Source organism: Panthera uncia (assembly GCF_023721935.1).
Source record: "Panthera uncia isolate 11264 chromosome E2 unlocalized genomic scaffold, Puncia_PCG_1.0 HiC_scaffold_19, whole genome shotgun sequence".
Taxonomy (NCBI): Eukaryota; Metazoa; Chordata; class Mammalia; order Carnivora; family Felidae; genus Panthera; species Panthera uncia.
In genome coordinates this window covers 22,919,622-22,937,793 of record NW_026057588.1, presented here as the reverse complement: position 1 = coordinate 22,937,793, position 18,172 = coordinate 22,919,622, and the positions used below count along the sequence as shown (strand labels likewise).

At 39.1% G+C, this 18,172-nt stretch overlaps 2 protein-coding genes across 4 annotated transcripts in view; one reads left to right on the top strand and one right to left on the bottom strand.

Annotated features, from left to right (window-relative positions):
* Positions 1-237: 237 nt before the first annotated feature.
* Positions 238-7,407, bottom strand: ORC6 (origin recognition complex subunit 6). 3 transcript variants are annotated; one of them, XM_049621729.1, is made up of 7 exons: positions 7,074-7,398; positions 5,497-5,626; positions 4,130-4,293; positions 3,821-3,910; positions 1,949-2,061; positions 1,415-1,483; positions 238-804 (listed from the first exon to the last, which is right to left on the bottom strand). In XM_049621729.1, exons 1-7 carry the CDS (start codon positions 7,136-7,138, stop codon positions 677-679), a joined length of 759 nt encoding a protein of 252 aa, XP_049477686.1. In that variant the 5' UTR covers positions 7,139-7,398; the 3' UTR covers positions 238-676. The 3 variants fall into 3 exon arrangements, with proteins under 3 accessions (XP_049477686.1, XP_049477688.1, XP_049477687.1); XM_049621731.1 differs by lacking the exon at positions 3,821-3,910 and having other exon boundaries at positions 7,074-7,407; XM_049621730.1 differs by lacking the exon at positions 1,415-1,483 and having other exon boundaries at positions 7,074-7,402.
* A 198-nt stretch (positions 7,408-7,605) lies between these two features.
* VPS35 (VPS35 retromer complex component) overlaps positions 7,606-18,172 on the top strand; it is a 29,176-nt gene continuing 18,609 nt past the window's right edge. Inside the window, exons 1-5 of the mRNA XM_049621726.1 lie at positions 7,606-7,705; positions 13,521-13,619; positions 14,858-14,954; positions 16,275-16,398; positions 17,653-17,835. Of these exons, the coding sequence (XP_049477683.1) occupies positions 7,703-7,705; positions 13,521-13,619; positions 14,858-14,954; positions 16,275-16,398; positions 17,653-17,835 (506 nt within the window). The 5' untranslated portion in view covers positions 7,606-7,702. The remainder of the gene's footprint in view (positions 7,706-13,520; positions 13,620-14,857; positions 14,955-16,274; positions 16,399-17,652; positions 17,836-18,172) is intronic.

Below are 18,172 nucleotides of genomic sequence, written 5' to 3'. Positions count from 1 at the left end.
TTATTCTATGAAGTAGACACCATTTTTAGTCCTACTTATAGATGAGGCATGAAGAAGTTAATTAGTTTTCTCAAGGTTCCATAGGTAGTTAAGTGGCTGTAAACTCAGGGAGTCTGATTCAAGAGTTTGTTGTCTAGTGAGCATTATTATGGTTCAGCATATGGCCTTTTTCTTCTAGAGTAGACAGCTTTTAGCATAGCAATGACTCCCCCAAACTGATGACAAGGGCAACCTGAATGCATATAAAAAGAAATATTTATTAACTCAAGCTGTACCATATACTGATTTAGTCAAACAAGAAATTTACACAAAAACCTAAGTAAAATCCATAGTATTCCATTCAGACCTGAATTTTATATTGATAGGACAGGAGAATGTCTTTTGCTTAAAACAAAAGAGCAAAATGGCTCCAATTCCATTTTGTAGGAATGCAGACCTGTGGGGAGCCAAAGCCATGCCAACCAGGCACTGGGCCTGACCTAATGAATTTGTCGCCCATGTCACCGGCCAGTTTGCTTCCAAGAACTCAGCCCCAGCACTGACTTCTTTGCTTTTAAGGCAATAGTCTTCGGATCCTTGTTATAAGAGTTCAAATAAAATTCCAAAGCTCTCACATCTTCATTGAGGTGGCAGATGTACTATTAGTTTGCAGCCAATGGCAGTCTGGAAGCTGAAATCACTCTGCTATAACCTTTTGTGCTTTGGCAGCATTTTCCAAAATTTTCCTTTTCCATTCTTCATAATCCTGTGTCAGATCTTCATCTTTCTGCAGTTTATGTGGTCTGTCTACTACCTTCTCTGTTTCTATGAAAGAAAATTTTCAAAAGTGTTTCAAAATTCTTACAAGTAAAAAAAAAGTAACCTTGTTTCAAAGATCTTATTAATTAAAAAATATGGAATATAATGCTGAAAACTGGAAACAGTAGCTAACACATTAGTTTTTTGCTCTTTTACTCCATGCACCTCACAACATCCTTAAAATAGTTAACATTTATCAAGCACCTATCTTGTGCTTCAAGACACTGAACCAAGAACTTCAATGGCATTATCTCATTCAACCCTCACCGTAATTCTATGAAGTGGGTGCTAATATTAACCGCAAAAGATTAGAAAATTCAGGCTTACAGAAATAAGTGACTTTCCTAAAGTTCTAGAGTCAGTGGGTATTAAAGCAGGATTTGAACCTAAGCCGTTTGGCTTCAGATAGGTTCTTACATAATATTTCTATTAACTTCTTTAAATGACTACTTGGAAAAGTGTCTTATCAAATAAATGATTGTTAGAATTTATTTAAAACCTGACTCTTATCAGGCAAGCAGCTAAAGCAGCACAGGACTATTCACTGCATTAAACTCACTGTACACTAATCCCACTGCACTAATTTCAAAGCTTGTCCAGTGTTAATACAACTTACCTTTTGCTGGAGGTTCAACCATTGTCTTCTTTTTCTTCTGTGGTGGAGTAGCTGAATCTCCAGCCTCTCCTTTAAGGGAAAAAACGTGTTACCTACTAACTAAATTTTCTCCTATTCTTAATTTTACTAGTTGGGCACATTTTGGATTACAAATAAAAATTAGATACTTTGACCAAATACTAGGATAAGGAGAAGGCAAATGATCTTGCCCTTCTCTTTTCTTTAGTTTCTCTTGTCAGACTTGAGAATCTTTTCTATTCTAGCTTATGTATATGGAGGCTAGCATTTAACATTGGAGCATGTTAACAGAAAATCTATTTTTCAGGCATGGAGTCATATAATCACAGGTGTTTTAAAGGTCATTATGCTACTTTATTTGAAAAACCAAGTAATTTCTCACTAAAAACTTACTTGGTCCACATTAAATACAGAATTCAGAAAGCAGCCATTTTGCAAGTTTGAAAATATTAGGCTTTTACCAGTAAGTTTACATTTTCAAATAACACATTCTTGAAATATAGAATGAATACTCACTGTCAGCCTGCTGCCCAATCTTCTCTAATTGTTTACATAGTCGATCAAATATGGCTTTTTTCACACCAGATGTGGCTACCAATTTATTTTTATCCACCTTTAGCTTTAAAACCCTATAAAAGAGTTTAATAAATTACTATTTTTAAGACCAGTATAGCTATCTCTGGCCAACCATATTATCAACTTATTTCCTTTCCACTCATGCTTTATGTTTAGTTTTCCTTTTATTCCAAACATATATTATTAGCTATAATCATGTAAATTTGCCTTTTAAAACTACTTATTTAGTTGTTTGTTGGACTGACAGTTAAAATATAATGGGATCTGTCATGTAACAAAAGGGGCACACAGGGGCATCTGGGTGGCTCAGTTGGTTGGGCATACGACTTTGGCTCAGGTCGTGATCTCACAGCTCATGGGTTCAAGCCCTGCATCAGGCTCTGTGCTGACAGCTCAGAGCCTGGAACCTTCTTCGGATTCTGTCACAGTTTCTCTCTGCCCCTCCCCCCTCTCTCTCAAAAATAAATTTAAAAAAATTTTAAAAAAGGGGGCACACAGAAGACATCTGTATAGTGGTTCATGCCTTGAAGAACTCTCAGTGAATCTCAGATGTTACTAATTTGCTGAATGACAATCATAGCATTTTTAAGTGTTCAACTCACTTTAACCCATGATACTTATGTTTATACTATAGGAAGATAAATCACTTTCACCTCCCCAATTACCAATCACCTTCCTAATTACCAGTCCACAACAACTACTAATGAAATATACAAGAGACTTCTTGTTTAGGATAAATCTAGTCAAACCTCTGTTTGCTCAGTGTAATTTGGTTTCAAAAGTAGGGTTAGTTGTTAATATTGTTTTTTGTAACAGCCGCCATACTCTTTCTCCACATACACATATCTTTGTTGAAATAAAAGGACATTTTCTATGAATGCCAATTAATCATTCTAGGTGTGTAGCTAATAGAGCTAAACAACCAAAATTAGAGGCTGGGTAGTAAGAAACTCAGTCTTTACAGGACAACTATATTTTGTTTTATAAGGAGTTTCCCAGCAAGATCAAATAAGACAACTTTAGACAAAGATAACAGGAGTATTTCCAAGGTACCATTTCAGTATGCACAAAAATAACCCCAAATTTTAAAATTCAGATGTAAAAATTCATCACTGGTGTTTTCTAAATTATTTGAAAAACAGCTGCAATTGGTACTTAAAAAAGATAGGACTGGAATAATCATAAACCAGTTTTAACGACAGATTTCATCACTCTTAAAGGTAGACCCTGGGGGTGCCTGGCTGGCTAAGTCAGAAGAACATATGACTCTTGATCTTGGGGTTGTGAGTTTGAGCCCCACGTCAGGTGTACAGATTACAAAAGAAAATAAAAAACTTAAAAAACAAAACATGGACCCTTGGCAAGCAGACTACTGGCAACAGTGATCCAAATTGTCAGATATATTGTAGGCTAAACAGAATCTGGTCACTTAGGGGCGCCTGGGTGGCGCAGTCGGTTGAGCGTCCGACTTCAGCCAGGTCACGATCTCACGGTCCGTGAGTTCGAGCCCCGCGTCAGGCTCTGGGCTGATGGCTCGGAGCCTGGAGCCTGTTTCCGATTCTGTGTCTCCCTCTCTCTCTGCCCCTCCCCCATTCATGCTCTGTCTCTCTCTGTCCCAAAAATAAATAAAAAAACGTTGGAAAAAAAAAAAAATTTAATAAAAGAATCTGGTCACTTGGCCACTATTCCTAATATTATTTATATGGGAAAATATGCTCTGTGTTGAAATAAACTGAATTAGAAGTCTTCTTTGGGAATGAGAAATCTCTTTGTGAACTGTGGACTTTTCTCAATATTAAAAGGCACACTTACTTGCATGCTGAAAGTAGTGCAGCAGTGGTGAAAAGTGGCCTGGATAAGTCGAGATCCAACTGCTGTGTTTGTGGAAGACTGGACTCATAGCTAAGGGAAAGCAGTGTTTGCAGAATTATTTGTTAAAAAATATTATTTCAAAGGGACTGAAAATGCATATGAGAACTTATTAAGCCATTTAAATGCATGAGCTATACATCATATTACCTTACCATATTAGTTATTTTTTAAGACTGAAAATAGGACATTAGATAATTCTGCCTTTTGTATCAGTATAAATTTTCAGTTAAGACTCTTTATGCTTCTTACCTTTGCAATATCTTTGAAGCCATGTTCACTGCTTCTGTACAGCTAAATTGTACAGCTAGGTCTCTTATTCCAATATTTGAATTCAGGCCCAGTAAACACTCAAAAGATTTAAGACAGCTCTGATACAACTTCTTGTTCAAACCAGAAAGTTTAATTAAATAAACCTTTAAAAGAAAAAAATGCATGAATCATAAAAAATATCATAATCATTCTATATTGGTGGCCTTAAACGTTTGTTTAGTAGGTCACCTTTTCAAAATTAATTAATTCTGTGACAACTGACTCTATCTAAACATTTAGCTTCATTTAGTCAAAAGTCAGTAATCATGTCAGGCAGAATTGAGTACTGCTTTCAAGGAGCTCACACTTTAGAAAGACAGTCATGCATAAGCACAGATAATTTTAAAAAACAACATAGTGTTACTACAGCCACGCTGTGAATAAAAAAACACAGGAGACACCCGTTTTTCAACAAAAGTGACAATGTGCAATTTAGTGGGAAAAGGATGGAGGGAAGTAGTGGGAGTGGGGGTGGGAAGGATGATTGTGTGGAGGAGGGAGAGGAGAGGCTAACTGGGAAACAGGAGGATCAACAACTGAGGGAAACCAACTACACCTGGGAAAGTCAAGGAAAGTTTCATGAAGGATGTAACAGCAAGGCAGGGTCATGGAAGACCTTGCCAAAAAAGAAATGCATGTTAAAAAAAAAAAAAAAGGTTGTTGCTTTACAAAGATGTAAGTCATTAAAGTGCATAGTCTGTTAAGTAAATAGTGTAGCTTGAGGTTAGTATTTAAGACAGGCTGGAGAGTTTGACAGTAATGGGGAGCCAATGTCACCATTTGATGAGTATATCATTATGTGATATATACTGTGTTAAGTGTGTTACATACAGTATATGGTTTAATCCTCACAATAATCCAGTGAAATGGATATTCTTATCCCTACTTCATGAATGAGGAAACTGGAAGCTCACAGAGCTAGTAACTGGTGGTACTGAGATTTGGTCTCAACATCTAACTCTTCCTGACTCCTAGCTTGTGCTCTCAACCACTGTGATACTGGAAGAAAAATACATATGGGTTTTAAAGCATGCGCTTTAGGAGGATGCTAGCAGCTGCATGAAAGATGGTCTTGAGTAAAGAAAGAGGCAGCCAAGGAAACTAGATGGTAAAGAGTAAAGGGAATTTTCTTCAACTTGACAAAAATGGTCTTGAAGTTTACCTAGAATAATCTTATCTAATAGCCAGGAAAATTCTAAAAAACAAGAGTTTAGTTAGAGTCTACTCTTTCCAATCAGAAATTAAAACATATGATTAAGTTTCAGTGTTGCAGAGGATTATTTAGACATTCAGTGGGACCTACTTACCCTGTCCAAGGGGCACTTCATACAGGAAGCTGCAAGATCCAGGCACATGACTGCATTGCTGGTTTCTGTGGTATGTGCAGACAGGCCATTACAGTTCACCTGGGACAGTCGCAAGTACTCCTCTGCTTTCCTGGTTATAAAGGCAACATGCTCATTAAGACTCTTCCAGAAGTTTGCCCAACACTTTGGTAAACAATAAATACAGCTTGGTGGACTTCGTTCTGGGCCTAACTCCTATGCAAGTTTATGTGGGGGTGGGAGACAAGGTTCTGTAAGACAGAATCAGCCCTGACCTCAGACACCACTGTGCTTAAGTACTTCTAAGCAAAAGTAAGTTCTTCAATTTCTTAAAAACAAACAAACAAACAAACAAACAGACAAACATACAAAAAACCCCAACTTCTTTCATCCTTCCATTACTGGGACAAACATGAACTATCGCAGAGGCTGGCAGTTATACCAGGGTTCCTTCTTTTTACCCCTTCCTCTAAATCAGTGATTCTCAAATTTTAATGTACAAGACAATCACCTTGAGCTTGTGAAAACAGATTGCTGGGTCCCATCCTCGGGGTTTCTGATCTTTAGGCCTGAAATGGGACCCGAGAATTTACATTTCTAAGGAGTGCCAAGATGATACTGATGTTGCTGGTCCAGGAACCACACTTTGAGAATGGCTGTTCTAAACGATTACTGAATTCAAGAGGTCTTACTTCAACTCTTAAGAAGTGCTTTCCTTTCTCTCCCTCAATTGAGCGCCAAAGCAGCGGGCCTTGTCTTGCTCTCCACGCTTCAGCCACAACAGCTTTATTTCTAACCCTGGATTATGCAAAGTGATTTTTTGTGCCGCTCTTCCCACGTCTTCCGATAGCTGGCACCTTCTATCAATCTGGTCTCAGCAAAAGTGGCAGCCCCTCCAAGGCCTTTCTAGGATTTGTTTTTCTATTTTTTTAACGTTTTTTATTTATTTTTGAGACAGAGAGAGACAGAGCATGAACGGGGGAGGGGCAGAGAGAGAGGGAGACACAGAATCGGAAGCAGGCTCCAGGCTCTGAGCCGTCAGCCCAGAGCCTGACGCGGGGCTCGAACTCACGGACCGCGAAATCGTGACCTGAGCTGAAGTCGGCCGCTTAACCGACTGAGCCACCCAGGCGCCCCTAGGATTTGTTTTTTTAATGAAAAGCAAACGCCAGGGCGCGCTCTGTGCTCCTCCCTTCCCCGCTTCCGGCACATCACCCAGTTTAGTTTTCTCCCTAGTTCTGTCATAGACAGTAACCTCAATGGAGGTCTGTGTGGCTCACCACTGTAAAGAGACCCTCAATAAACATCTGTGGGACGACCTAAGTTCTCCGACTTTTCCCTTCCCACCGAAACAGCTGTTCCTAAAGACATCTGCAATTGTCCCTTCTCGCCGGCTCATAAAGGCCCACTCTGCTGGCAAGTTTTTCCTGAGACAGGGCCTAATCCCACCCACTTCCGGCGTTCCCCCCTCACTGCAGCACTGCCCGACGCGCGGGAATGACTCGGGCCTCGCATGAGGGAAGTCTAAGGCCCGCTGAGGCGTGCACCGCCAAACCCACCTTAGCACATCTGGCTCGGCGATACCCAAGCGCGGTGCTAAACGCCGGATCAGCCCCGATTCCATGGCGCGAACTAATCTCGCGAACAGCTGCTACACGATGAAACCCGCGCGCAAACGCCGCGCCAGCCAGTGACGGACAGGCCCCACCCCTCTAACTGCATCTGGATTGGCTGGGACAAGAAGTTGAGACCGTTCCACAAATCAAGCCTAGTCTTCCTTTTGCGCATGCGCAACGTGACTGCACGCCCCTGGACAGGTGAACTTGGGCCGGCAGCTCCCACTTCTTCCATTCCTTCCGTCTTGACAAACTACTCAAACGACACCTTTACTTCCTGCTGTCTCCTTCCTGCCGCCGAGAGATTCCCCGCTACAGTGCACCTCCCCGCCCTCTCTCACACACTGTGGAGGGACAGGCTAGAACCCAGGTCCGTCAGTCCATGGATAAGTGGCAGGAGCCAATAAACACGCGAGACTTGAGTTCCTAGAAGCGGGCCAATCGAGGAGCCGCCTGCAGGGTCCGAGGGCGGGGCTAAGGAGGGCGGGGTTTGGAGAGGCCGCAGCGTCACCTGACCGCAGGAGGCTTCGCGCGGGGTGGGTGCTGCTTGCTGCAGGCTTTGGGGAGTCGCCATGGTAAGTGTTGAGGGGCGGCGGGCCCCGGGCGGACCCTTCTTTCAACCTCTGCGCTCTCCCACCGCCCTGGAGCCTTGCGGGCGGAGTTGGGGCTCTGCAGCCTGATCGGGGCTAAGACCAGCTCGGCTTGGCCTGCGGGATGAGGACAGGCCGGGGAAGGCCGCAGGCGGGCAGATCCGAGATCGGGGTGGGCGGCGGCTCCTGATCGCAACGGTTGCTCTGGAATGGGGTAGCCTTTTCGAGGGGGTGTCTCGGCCTGTAGGCTCTGAGGTCCATGAAGGCCTGCTGCCACCTCTTGAGTGGAGTCGGCCACCGCCGCGCCTTGAGGGGAATACCGGGTCTAAGCGTCAGGCTGGGTCGGGGGCGTGCAGTGGGCCTGAGACTCCGAGGTGGCGTAGGGATCCGCCCAGAGATTGATCTGTCGCTGGCGTGCGTTTCCACCTTTGTGCCTGGTAGTGCTCTGTTGTCCCCACGCCCTTTTCTTGTACAAGAAATACCTACCGGAGGGGCCAAGTGGTGTCTTGGCCTTTTTCGGCCTCATAGCCCCCTTCCACTGCTGTGTTTGTCAGCGATTTCTAGGGACTCACGTGAATTTCCTGGAAGGACTCTTGCTATCTGATATCCATTAAGTAGGACAGAAAGGAGACTTCTTGTTTCCTTTAATGTTTATTTATCGGGTACCTTGGCTATATTACGTGTCTTCTCATTGATGAAATCTAAGTATTTTATTTGCTGGAAGTAGGCATTCATTCTTGTTAGCTCCTCTTCGTGGTCGCAGCAAATCGTGATGTGGCTGTTGGCCTGTAAACTTGAACTTCCTCAAAATGTAAATCCATGTGCCTAGTTTCCACAAAGGCAAGTTGTCACTTGCATTTTATTAGCTTTTGACATAATCTGCAGTGTATAAACCATGTTTTGGGGTGTTGGTGTATTCTATGTAATTTTAATGATCTCATTATTCAGTTCATGTAGACAGGCTTTTATAAACCTCTAAGCCTGGAAACAGACTTCACTTTAAATGTGTTAATGCCAGAAAGCAGGATTAAATGTTTGACATACTACTTTCATATAATATATTGCCGTACAAGATTTTGTTTATTTCTCAGAATTTTTACAATAGAGAACTGATGTAAGGACGATGTAAAAATTTAGCGAGGATGTGTCAGTTTCTCAACATTTATGGATTGATATGTACAGTGTTTTGTAATGGAAAGCACTTAATTAAGGATCTGCTGTACACCTTAGTTCTGTACTAGGTGAACCAGTTTGAAGCAGTGAGCTGGACACACGGTCCTGTCCTCATGGACATTTTTGGGAAAGGAAACTTGGCTGTCAGTCTTGTCACAGTCAGTGTTTCTATGAATTGGGCGAGTCATTCATTCTTCTTTGAGTCTCACTGAAAACAACTGTTGGCTTCTTTGGCTCTTCCCCGTCCTAAAATTCTGGGATACAATTCAATTCAAGCATATTGTATGCCTTCTAATGTCAGTGCTAGGCACTGGAAACAAACACGGTCCTTACTGTCCAAGAGCTTAAGAGTGTCTAACAGGGAAGATATGCTTATGGAACTTAATGTAATATAGTCTTTACAGTCTTTATTAGCACTGTCAACTCAGTGTTGTGGGATCGTAGAGGGAGAGAGTTCTGCTTCAGGAGCCTGAAAAAGACTATGGAAAGTGACATGTGAACTGAGACAGTGAGGAAGGTAAGCAGAAATTCTCCAGGTGGAGGAGAAAGAGCATTGCCAATAGGTGAAGCTGAGAGAAGTGAATGCTCATGGTGTGTACCAACATAGAATTCCTGGAGAAATTTATTGGTAAATGAAGTTGGAGCCAGTTTAGTGTTCAAATTGTATTTTGAAGTTCCCAAGCCCTCATCATCCTTAATGCTCTGTACTTCAGTTGTAATGTTGTGAAAGGAAAAGAAAGGGAAGGGAAGGAAAGAAAGCAAAGGAAAACAAAAGAAAATACAAAATTTCTGATTTTGAGAAAAATAAAATAGTGCTTTCACTAAATATGATGAAATTCTGTATCTTTGTGAGAGTGGTTATTTTCACTTTACAGTTGATTTGCATTGTGTTAGGATTACATCTACAGCATATCAGTGAAAAAATGGACCAGTAAATAAGTGGCTAGGATGGGTGGAGATAATTGCTTGTATCTGAGGGGGGTATAATAATAATAACACTTAAAAAGTGCTTATTATTAAGTGCTAGGCATGTTCTGAGCTCTGTGTCATTTCATTTATTCCTCATAATAGTATAAGTACTCTTACTGTTCCTGTTTGATAGAAGAGGAAATGAATGCACATTGTTTGAATGGAGAGTAATTTTATAAGTGATCCGTTCATAATGGATCACTTTCTCTGCCTTTCTCTGAACCGTGTAATTGTATAGACTTAGGACTGTTTGGCCTGGGTCTCAAGCTAAAGTGAGCCTAGTCACAAATGTTAATTTGATCTTGATTCTTTAGTGTTTCCATTTTTCTCTGACCCATGTAACTGCTAAGTATAGAGTCATTTGTAAATGAGGAACCACTTCTGTAAGTGAGGAGACATTGATTACCTGGCTCATGTTTAATGAGAGCATGTTCGTAACAGTTCTTACTGTTCTTGCTGTATGTGACACTTCCCAGGGAGGGCATCAAGACACTCCCTTAGAATAGCCATATTATGGCTACATTTGTATAATAACTACATTGTTCTGGGAGTAATATCTAAAAATACATTTCTTTATTATAGCTTTAGTTTTTCATTTGTAGCCTACTTTGTAATAAGGGTGTAGTTTTCTACATTTTGTATTTATGTTTCTATTTTAAACCCAGTTGATACAAAATAGAAGAATTTTGCTAAAGTTTTATTTATAAATCACTGAATCTATTTAGTTCTATACAAATATTTTTACAATTGTAGTCTCTTTGTAACCAGTTATATTTGCTATATTAAAGTAATTTTAATACAGAATAGCCAAAAGGTGGAAGCAACCCAAGTGTCCCATCAATAGATGAATAGATAAACAAAATGTGGTATATACATATGATGGAATATTATTCAGCCTTAAAGGAAAGGAAATTCTGACACATGCTACAACAAGGTTGAACCTTGAAAACATGCTAAGTTGAAATGGCCAGATACAAAAGTGTATGATTCTACTTATATGAGGTACCTAGAGAAGTCAGACTCAAGAGAAAGTAAAATGGTGGTTTCCTGGCATGGAGTGGAGAATGGGGGATTATTTTATGGGTAGAGAGTTTCCCTTGGGAAAGATAAAAGGCTGCTGGAGATGGATGGTTGGTGATGACTGTGCAACAGTGTGAATGTACTTAATGCCACTGAACTGTACACTTAAAAATGGTTAACATGGCAAATTTTGTAAGTATTTTACCACAATAAAAAATAATTATAAAAATTTCTTGATGTATAAATATTTATCTCTAAGTTGATCATCTGAATGTAATGAAATCTGTTGATTCTAATAATTGTTAAATCTATTCCATCTAGAGATAAAGAGCCAAAAAAAATTCCAAACTATAGTTTGATGTCACTGAAGTTCTCAGAGGACTAGCCCAGGATGAATAGCAAATTTTATTAAGTCAGAATCCTCAGATGCTGGTGTTGTCTTTGCCTCTGAGACCAACATTTAACACTAATAGTTCTGCTGTGTAAATTAATGTTCCCTTTAAGTTTAGCTTAAAAGACATAACTTTTTCTTTGAAATTTGTGTATGCTTGTGAAGAAGTGTGGTCATAGGGAAGCACAGGATACTAGAGTTTGCCATGGGAAAAAGATAGAGACGCTTAGCATTTCTTGTTATTAGCTTTCCCCTCTTTACAAAATTAGACCAAGAGAAAACTTTCCACTTTTATAAGTGATTATAATTCAGAAATGGGTTTTATGTGGTTTTTGTTACTCTCAAATTCATTGTTGTTTTGATTGTCAGATATTGGAACAGACCAGATTAAACTTTCACGTTTATGTGTAAGTCTTTGCGGCCTTCCTTTCCATCTTATTGTGTAAGAGGGATTTTATCTTTGGTTATTTTTTTTATTAAGGTGAAATTTGTATAACATAAGATTAGCCATTTTAAAGTGAACAAGTTAGTGACATTTAGTACATTCGCAGTATTGTGCAACTATTTCTGTCCAGTTCCAAAACATTTTTATCACTCCCAAAGGAAACCCTATACTCATTAAGCAGTTATTCCATGAGTCTCTCTTCTGGTAACCACCAGTGTACTTTTTTTTTTTTTTTTAATGTTTATTTTTTACCAATAGAGCACAGATGCGCATGTGTGTGCGCCTGAGTGGGAGAGGGACAGAGGGAGGCAGACAGAGGCTCGGAAGTGGTGCAGGGAGCCCTACGCAGGGCTTGAACTCACGAACCATGAGATAATGACCTGAGCCAAAGTCAGAAGCTTAACCAACTGAGCCTCTCAGGCGCCCCTCTACTTTCCGTTTCTATGGATGATTTGCCTATTCTGGATATTTTATATGAATGGACTCATACAATATGTGGTCTCTTTTTTGTCTGGCTTCTTTCACTTAGCAAGATGTTTTTTAGTTTCATTCGTGTCATATATATCACTACTTTGTTCCTTTTCATGACTGAATAATATTCCAGTTTATGTGTTTATGTATATGTGTATACCAGAACTTAACTATTCATCTATTGATTCTTTAGTCATTTTTTTAATTAAACACGTAACCTGAACATTCTAAAACCAACTCATTCTTTCCTACAGTGAACATTTGTGAATATCACATAACCTAATATAAAAATGATCATCATTTATAATTGCAGTACAGTGCATTTATAGAGTGTAGAGGTGTAAACACGTTTATATAGCATAAAGGAGGGTGTAGTTATTTCTGCTTAACAGGTAAATCTAATTAATTTTGCAAATAAGGTTTTGCTGGTAACAAACTGAAGAGTACATAATATTTTGTCCATTATAACTATAGATTTTTCTATTTGAAATGGTAAGGTAGGTACTTGAGAGTACTCCTATGGCCTTCTACATCAGTCACTAATATTAGTTTCAGTTATTTTATTTCTAAGTTTTTTAGTTCCTTGTTCTATATTGCCTGAAAATGTCAGTGTTCCATAAACTGGCTTCTTGATCTAAGAATAGACTAAAATGCAGATGAAAAGTAGTATGGAGAAAAAAAGAGGCTTTTAGACATTTGGGTTACACTATACCTATCACAAAGACTAGATTGATTGGATGGCTGTGTTCGGGTTGGATTTAAACTAACACCACATGTTTTTTGAGGCCAACCTGCTAACAAGTATGTTGAATCAGTTTCTGAGAGAGAAGAAATTCCGTATACATTACTGTTCCCCTTTGGCATTATTTTGCTGTTAACTTAGATGACTGGGTTCAATAGTTGTCAAAAATAGATAAATGGGCTTGAGATCTAGAACTGGAATGAGCTTATGAAAGCTTTGGAAAAGGGCTATGGCTAGAGCTATGGAAATAACAGATTTTTATTTTTTTATTTTAATTTTATTTATTTTTAAAAGTTTATTTAGAGAGAGGGAGAGAAGTGCGCAAGCACATGGGTGTGGGGGGGGAGGAGGGGAAGGCGGGTGGCGGGGGGGGGGAGAGAGAGAGAGAGAAAGAGAGAGAATGAATATGAATCCTGTGCAGGCTCTACCCATCTGGGGGCTGGATCCCATGAACTGCAAGATCATGACCTGAGTGGAAATCAAGTGTCGGACGCTTAACCCACTGAGCCACCCAGGCACCCCAGAAATAACAGATTTTTTAGAGGAGAGTGCTAATGGGACATTAATGGAAATATTTTTTATTTTTCAGCCTACAACACAGCAGTCACCTCAGGATGAGCAGGAAAAGCTCTTGGATGAAGCCATCCAGGCTGTGAAGGTCCAGTCATTCCAGATGAAGAGATGCCTGGTAAGAATGTCAATATGAAAGCAGAATTTCAGCCTGGGTTTTCTTAAGTCCTATAGCATCACTTCTTCTGTCTTTATCCCACGTCCCTCAAGCACTGTGTGGAGCAATTCCAACAGAGAGCCCTGTTTACTTGCATTTGCATTTATGATTTGGGATTGTCTCTTCTCTACCAGAATGTAAGCTCCAGGAGGACAAGAAACCCTATCATCTATTTACACATAGTGTTGATCTATATACCAATATCTGCCCTTAGTTACTAGCCTCATTGATTCTATATCTCAAATCTGAGGAGTACTTGACATATAATGGGTGCTTAATAAATATTTGTTGAGCAAATATATTTAAAAGCTTTCAGTTTGGATTATTCAGCTTTTTTTCTATCTTGAAGACTTTTTGTTTGTATCCTGAATAGATACATATTTTTTGCAGCAACCAACTTGAAAATTATCCTTACACCGGTTTCTGTGTTTTCATATTCTAAAAGACAGGGTAGGAGGTAATCTGTATAGAAACTATGGATTCTCTGCATTAAAATTTATGAAATGGAACCAAAGAGGCCGGTACTTCAAGTTATAAGTTGCTCTGATGATGATGATGATGATGATGATAATACCTTATCTTTGTAAAGTGTCTTATAGTTTCTAAAGCTTAGCAATATGCCATTTTAACCAATTATACCTACTGTATTTTTTTCTTACAAAAAAGTGTGTTGGAATGGAGAAGACGGGTGGGTATGGAACTTGGTGTTGCTTGTTTCTGTTTTTTCTGAGTCTGAATATTGCTTTCTGTATCTGCAGGCATTTTTTGTATTTATGTGTTCAGTGGACACATGGGCATTGTGAGGAGGAAAACATACTTAAAAGGATAGTCATTTCATACATATCTGAAGAGTCTTTACTTGTGGCAAAGCCATTATAAGGATAATATCTTGCTTTAAAAGAATTAGTATGCCAGCCCTCTTGATTGTAGGAAATGTGAATTAATGGAGCTAGTTTCATAGTCACTAGGGGTTGAAAAGATTAGAGTTATGCCAGGAAGTTTGCAGTCCTAGTTACAGATGACTTGCTAATAAGCTTTGCAGTCCTGATGAACCATGAATCTTTTTCTTTCAGTAGAGAGAATGTAAAGTGAAACTAACCTGATTTGCATGTGATTAAAATAATTTAAATACTACATACTGTATAACAAATCCAAGTTAAATGAAAGCTTTCTCATCAGTTCTCTTGGTATTTCTGTAGGACAAAAACAAGCTTATGGATGCTCTGAAACATGCTTCTAATATGCTTGGTGAACTCCGGACTTCTATGTTATCACCAAAGAGCTACTATGAACTTTGTATCTTTTGAATGTTGAAGACTGAACATTTTCATCATACTTTTTTTCTTGATAAGGCCATATTTTGTTTGTTCCTTATTATGTTTTTCTGGTTTTACATTATTTTTCATTGTCTTAACCAAATAGTACTCCATGGAAATTTTGTGAGAAAAAGAAAAACTGAATATCAGAAACCCTTTTTCTATGCCTTAGCTTCTTTAAATAGGTTGTTGCAGTTTCCAGTCCCTTCATGAAGGATATTGAAGCTATTAGGCAGTTGGTTCTTTAATGCTTAGATTTTGTTATGCAGTATTCTGAAGTGGAAATGAATTCAATGATTTGCCATTTTAAAACCCTCTAGTAGTATGTTAGGCAATCCTTGTTTATACTCCTTTGCTTTACCAGACTATCTTTAAAAACCCTTATTTTATTTTTTTTCTTTAGCATTTTATTCCATTTATTTTTTAAGTTTTTAATCACCTGGTGCTCATTGTGACAAGTACCCTCCTTAATCCTCATCACCTGTTTCACCCATCCTCCAACTCCTGTCCCCTCTGGTAACCATCAGTTTGTTCTCTATAGTTAAGGGTCTCTTTATTGGTTTGTCTCTCTTTTTTTTTCTCTTTGTTCATTTGTTTCTTAAATTCCACATATGAGTAAACAGAAACTTTTATTAAAAAAATTTTTTAGGGGCGCCTGGGTGGTGCAGTCGGTTAAGCGTCCGACTTCAGCCAGGTCACGATCTCGCGGTCCGTGAGTTCGAGCCCCGCGTCAGGCTCTGGGCTGATGGCTCGGAGCCTGGAGCCTGTTTCCGATTCTGTGTCTCCCTCTCTCTCTGCCCCTCCCCCATTCATGCTCTGTCTCTCTCTGTCCCAAAAATAAATAAAAAACGTTGAAAAAAAAATTTTTAAAAAAAAATTTTTTTTTTTAAATGTGTATTTATTTTTGAGAAAGGGAGAGACGGAGCACGAGGAGGGGAGGGACAGAGAGAAAGGGAAACACAGGCTCTGAGCTCTTAGCACAGAGCCTGATGTGGGCTCGAACTCATGAACTGTGAGGTCATGACCTGAGCTGAAGTTGGATGCTTAACCAACTGAGCCACCCAGGCACCCCATAAAACCTTTATTTTAAAATAAGGAAAACCCACTGAAATCGTCTTCACTTAAACACATACTTTTTTGAAGGACTAATGTTTAAAATATCTGCCCAGTAGTTTAATGACTCCAACAAGTTCATTGTATTGCTTAGGCTGGCATTGCTTCTCGGCCTTTTGGCTAAGATCAAGTGTTGTATTGCTTAGGCTGGCTTAGCTTTATTTGAGTCCTTAATCGTAATGAAAAGATATGGCTATTTCTGATGAACTACACTATTTGGAGGTCTACCTGACAGATGAATTTGCTAAAGGAAGAAAAGTGGCAGATCTCTATGAACTTGTACAGTATGCTGGAAACATTATCCCAAGACTGTAAGTAATTGAGAATTTGAGGGCTTTTATAACTGCATTTTCCACTTTATGTTATAGCCTTTAAACTTTGATTTTTAAAAATCATTTTTAAGGTTACTTAATTTCTTAACAAATTGAGATTAACATTTTGGTAGAAAGTCTAGGTTTTCTTTTTTCTTTTTTTTTTAATGTTTTTACTTATTTTTAAGTACAGAATTACAGAATACGAGTTGGGGATGTGCAGGGAGGGAGGAAGACACAGAATCCGATGCAGGCTCCAGGCTCTGAGCTGTCAGCACAGAGCCTGACGCGGGGCTCGAACTCACAGACTGCAAGATCATGACCTTAGCTGAAGTCGGATGCTTACCCGACTGAGCCACCCAGGTGTCCCCCCACTTTTATTTTTTTAATATTTATTTTTGAGAGAGAGAGCACACACACATGCACACACACAAATGTGGGCAAGGGCAGAGAGAGAGGGAGACAGAATCTGAAGCAGGCTCTGATCTGTCAGCGCAGAGCCTGATGTAGGGCTCGAACTCACGAACTGTGAGATCATGACCTGAGTCAAAGTTGGACACTTAAACAACTGAGATACCCAGGCACCCCAATACTCTGTGTTTTCTTTTAAGGTTTTAGGGTATGATTAATTTTACTTTTTATATAGATAGTTGAGGAATTTTTGAAATAGAAAAGTGGACTTACTGTTTTGTTTAATGTCGTGACTACTAGAAAAATTAATGATGTTTATTCTCTTTCTAATGTGTAAAGGTGATTATGATACTCATGTGTGTATATATATATATTTGTATATGTATGTAAATATACATAACCTGTATGTAAATATATATGTAAGTTGGGGAGAGGGTCAATGAGTGGTTTTCTCTCTTTATAAGTTCTCTCTTTTTAAGTTTATTTTTGAGACAGAGCATTCAAGTGAGCGGGGAAGGGGTAGAGAGAGGGAGACAGAGGATCTGAAGTGGGCTCTGTGCTAACAGCAGAAAGTACGATGTGGGGCTTGAACCCACAAACCGCGAGATCATGACCTGAGCTGAAGTCAGATGTTTAACTGACTGACCCACTCAGGCACTGTGGTTATATTATAAATTAGATATTTTTTCATTGTGCAGAAGAAAAACATGGTTCCTGTCTTGCTTAATAGGTTTGTAGTCAGTATGTTTCGACATAATCAAATTCTTGACTTGAATATTTTACTTATTTATTTATTTTTGAATATTTTATTTTTAATCAAATATTTTCTCATAATTCCCCTAGTTATCTATTGATCACAGTTGGAGTTGTATACGTCAAATCGTTTCCTCAGTCCAGGAAAGATATTTTGAAAGATTTGGTAGAAATGTGTCGTGGTGTGCAACATCCCTTGAGAGGTTTATTTCTTCGGAACTATCTTCTTCAGTGTACCAGAAATATCTTACCTGATGAGGGAGAGCCAACAGAGTAAGTGATTTTCTTTCTTGATTTAGTTGTAAGATTTTTTTGTTGTAGAATATGCAAGAAGTATAGAAAAGTGTTTGGAAGAAAATAAATCTCAGTAATTCTCCTCCCCACACCCAACTAGCGACTTGTAGCATTTCATGTATGTATTTCCCCTGTGATACAGAACTCTTGAGCATGTGTGGTGTGATGTAAAATGTACTATTATGAAATTTATGTCTGTGGATTATTAGAACCTGCTTTTTTCATTTAACACAATTGAGAGCATTTTTCCATTATGTTAAGTATTCTTTGAAACTGTGACCTTTTAAATTACATTTATGATGAATTCATGAGGTAT

What these genes read in the sequence shown, in the direction of transcription:
- ORC6 (XM_049621729.1), bottom strand. Translation starts at nt 7,138, where the DNA reads ATGGAATCGGGGCTGATCCGGCGTTTAGCACCGCGCTTGGGTATCGCC. An exon ending in GCCGAGCCAGATGTGCTAAG is followed by an intron (nt 5,627 to 7,073) that starts GTGGGTTTGGCG and finishes CTTTATAACCAG; the next exon opens with GAAAGCAGAGGAGTACTTGC. An exon ending in GCACTACTTTCAGCATGCAA is followed by an intron (nt 2,062 to 3,820) that starts GTAAGTGTGCCT and finishes ACTCTTTTATAG; the next exon opens with GGTTTTAAAGCTAAAGGTGG.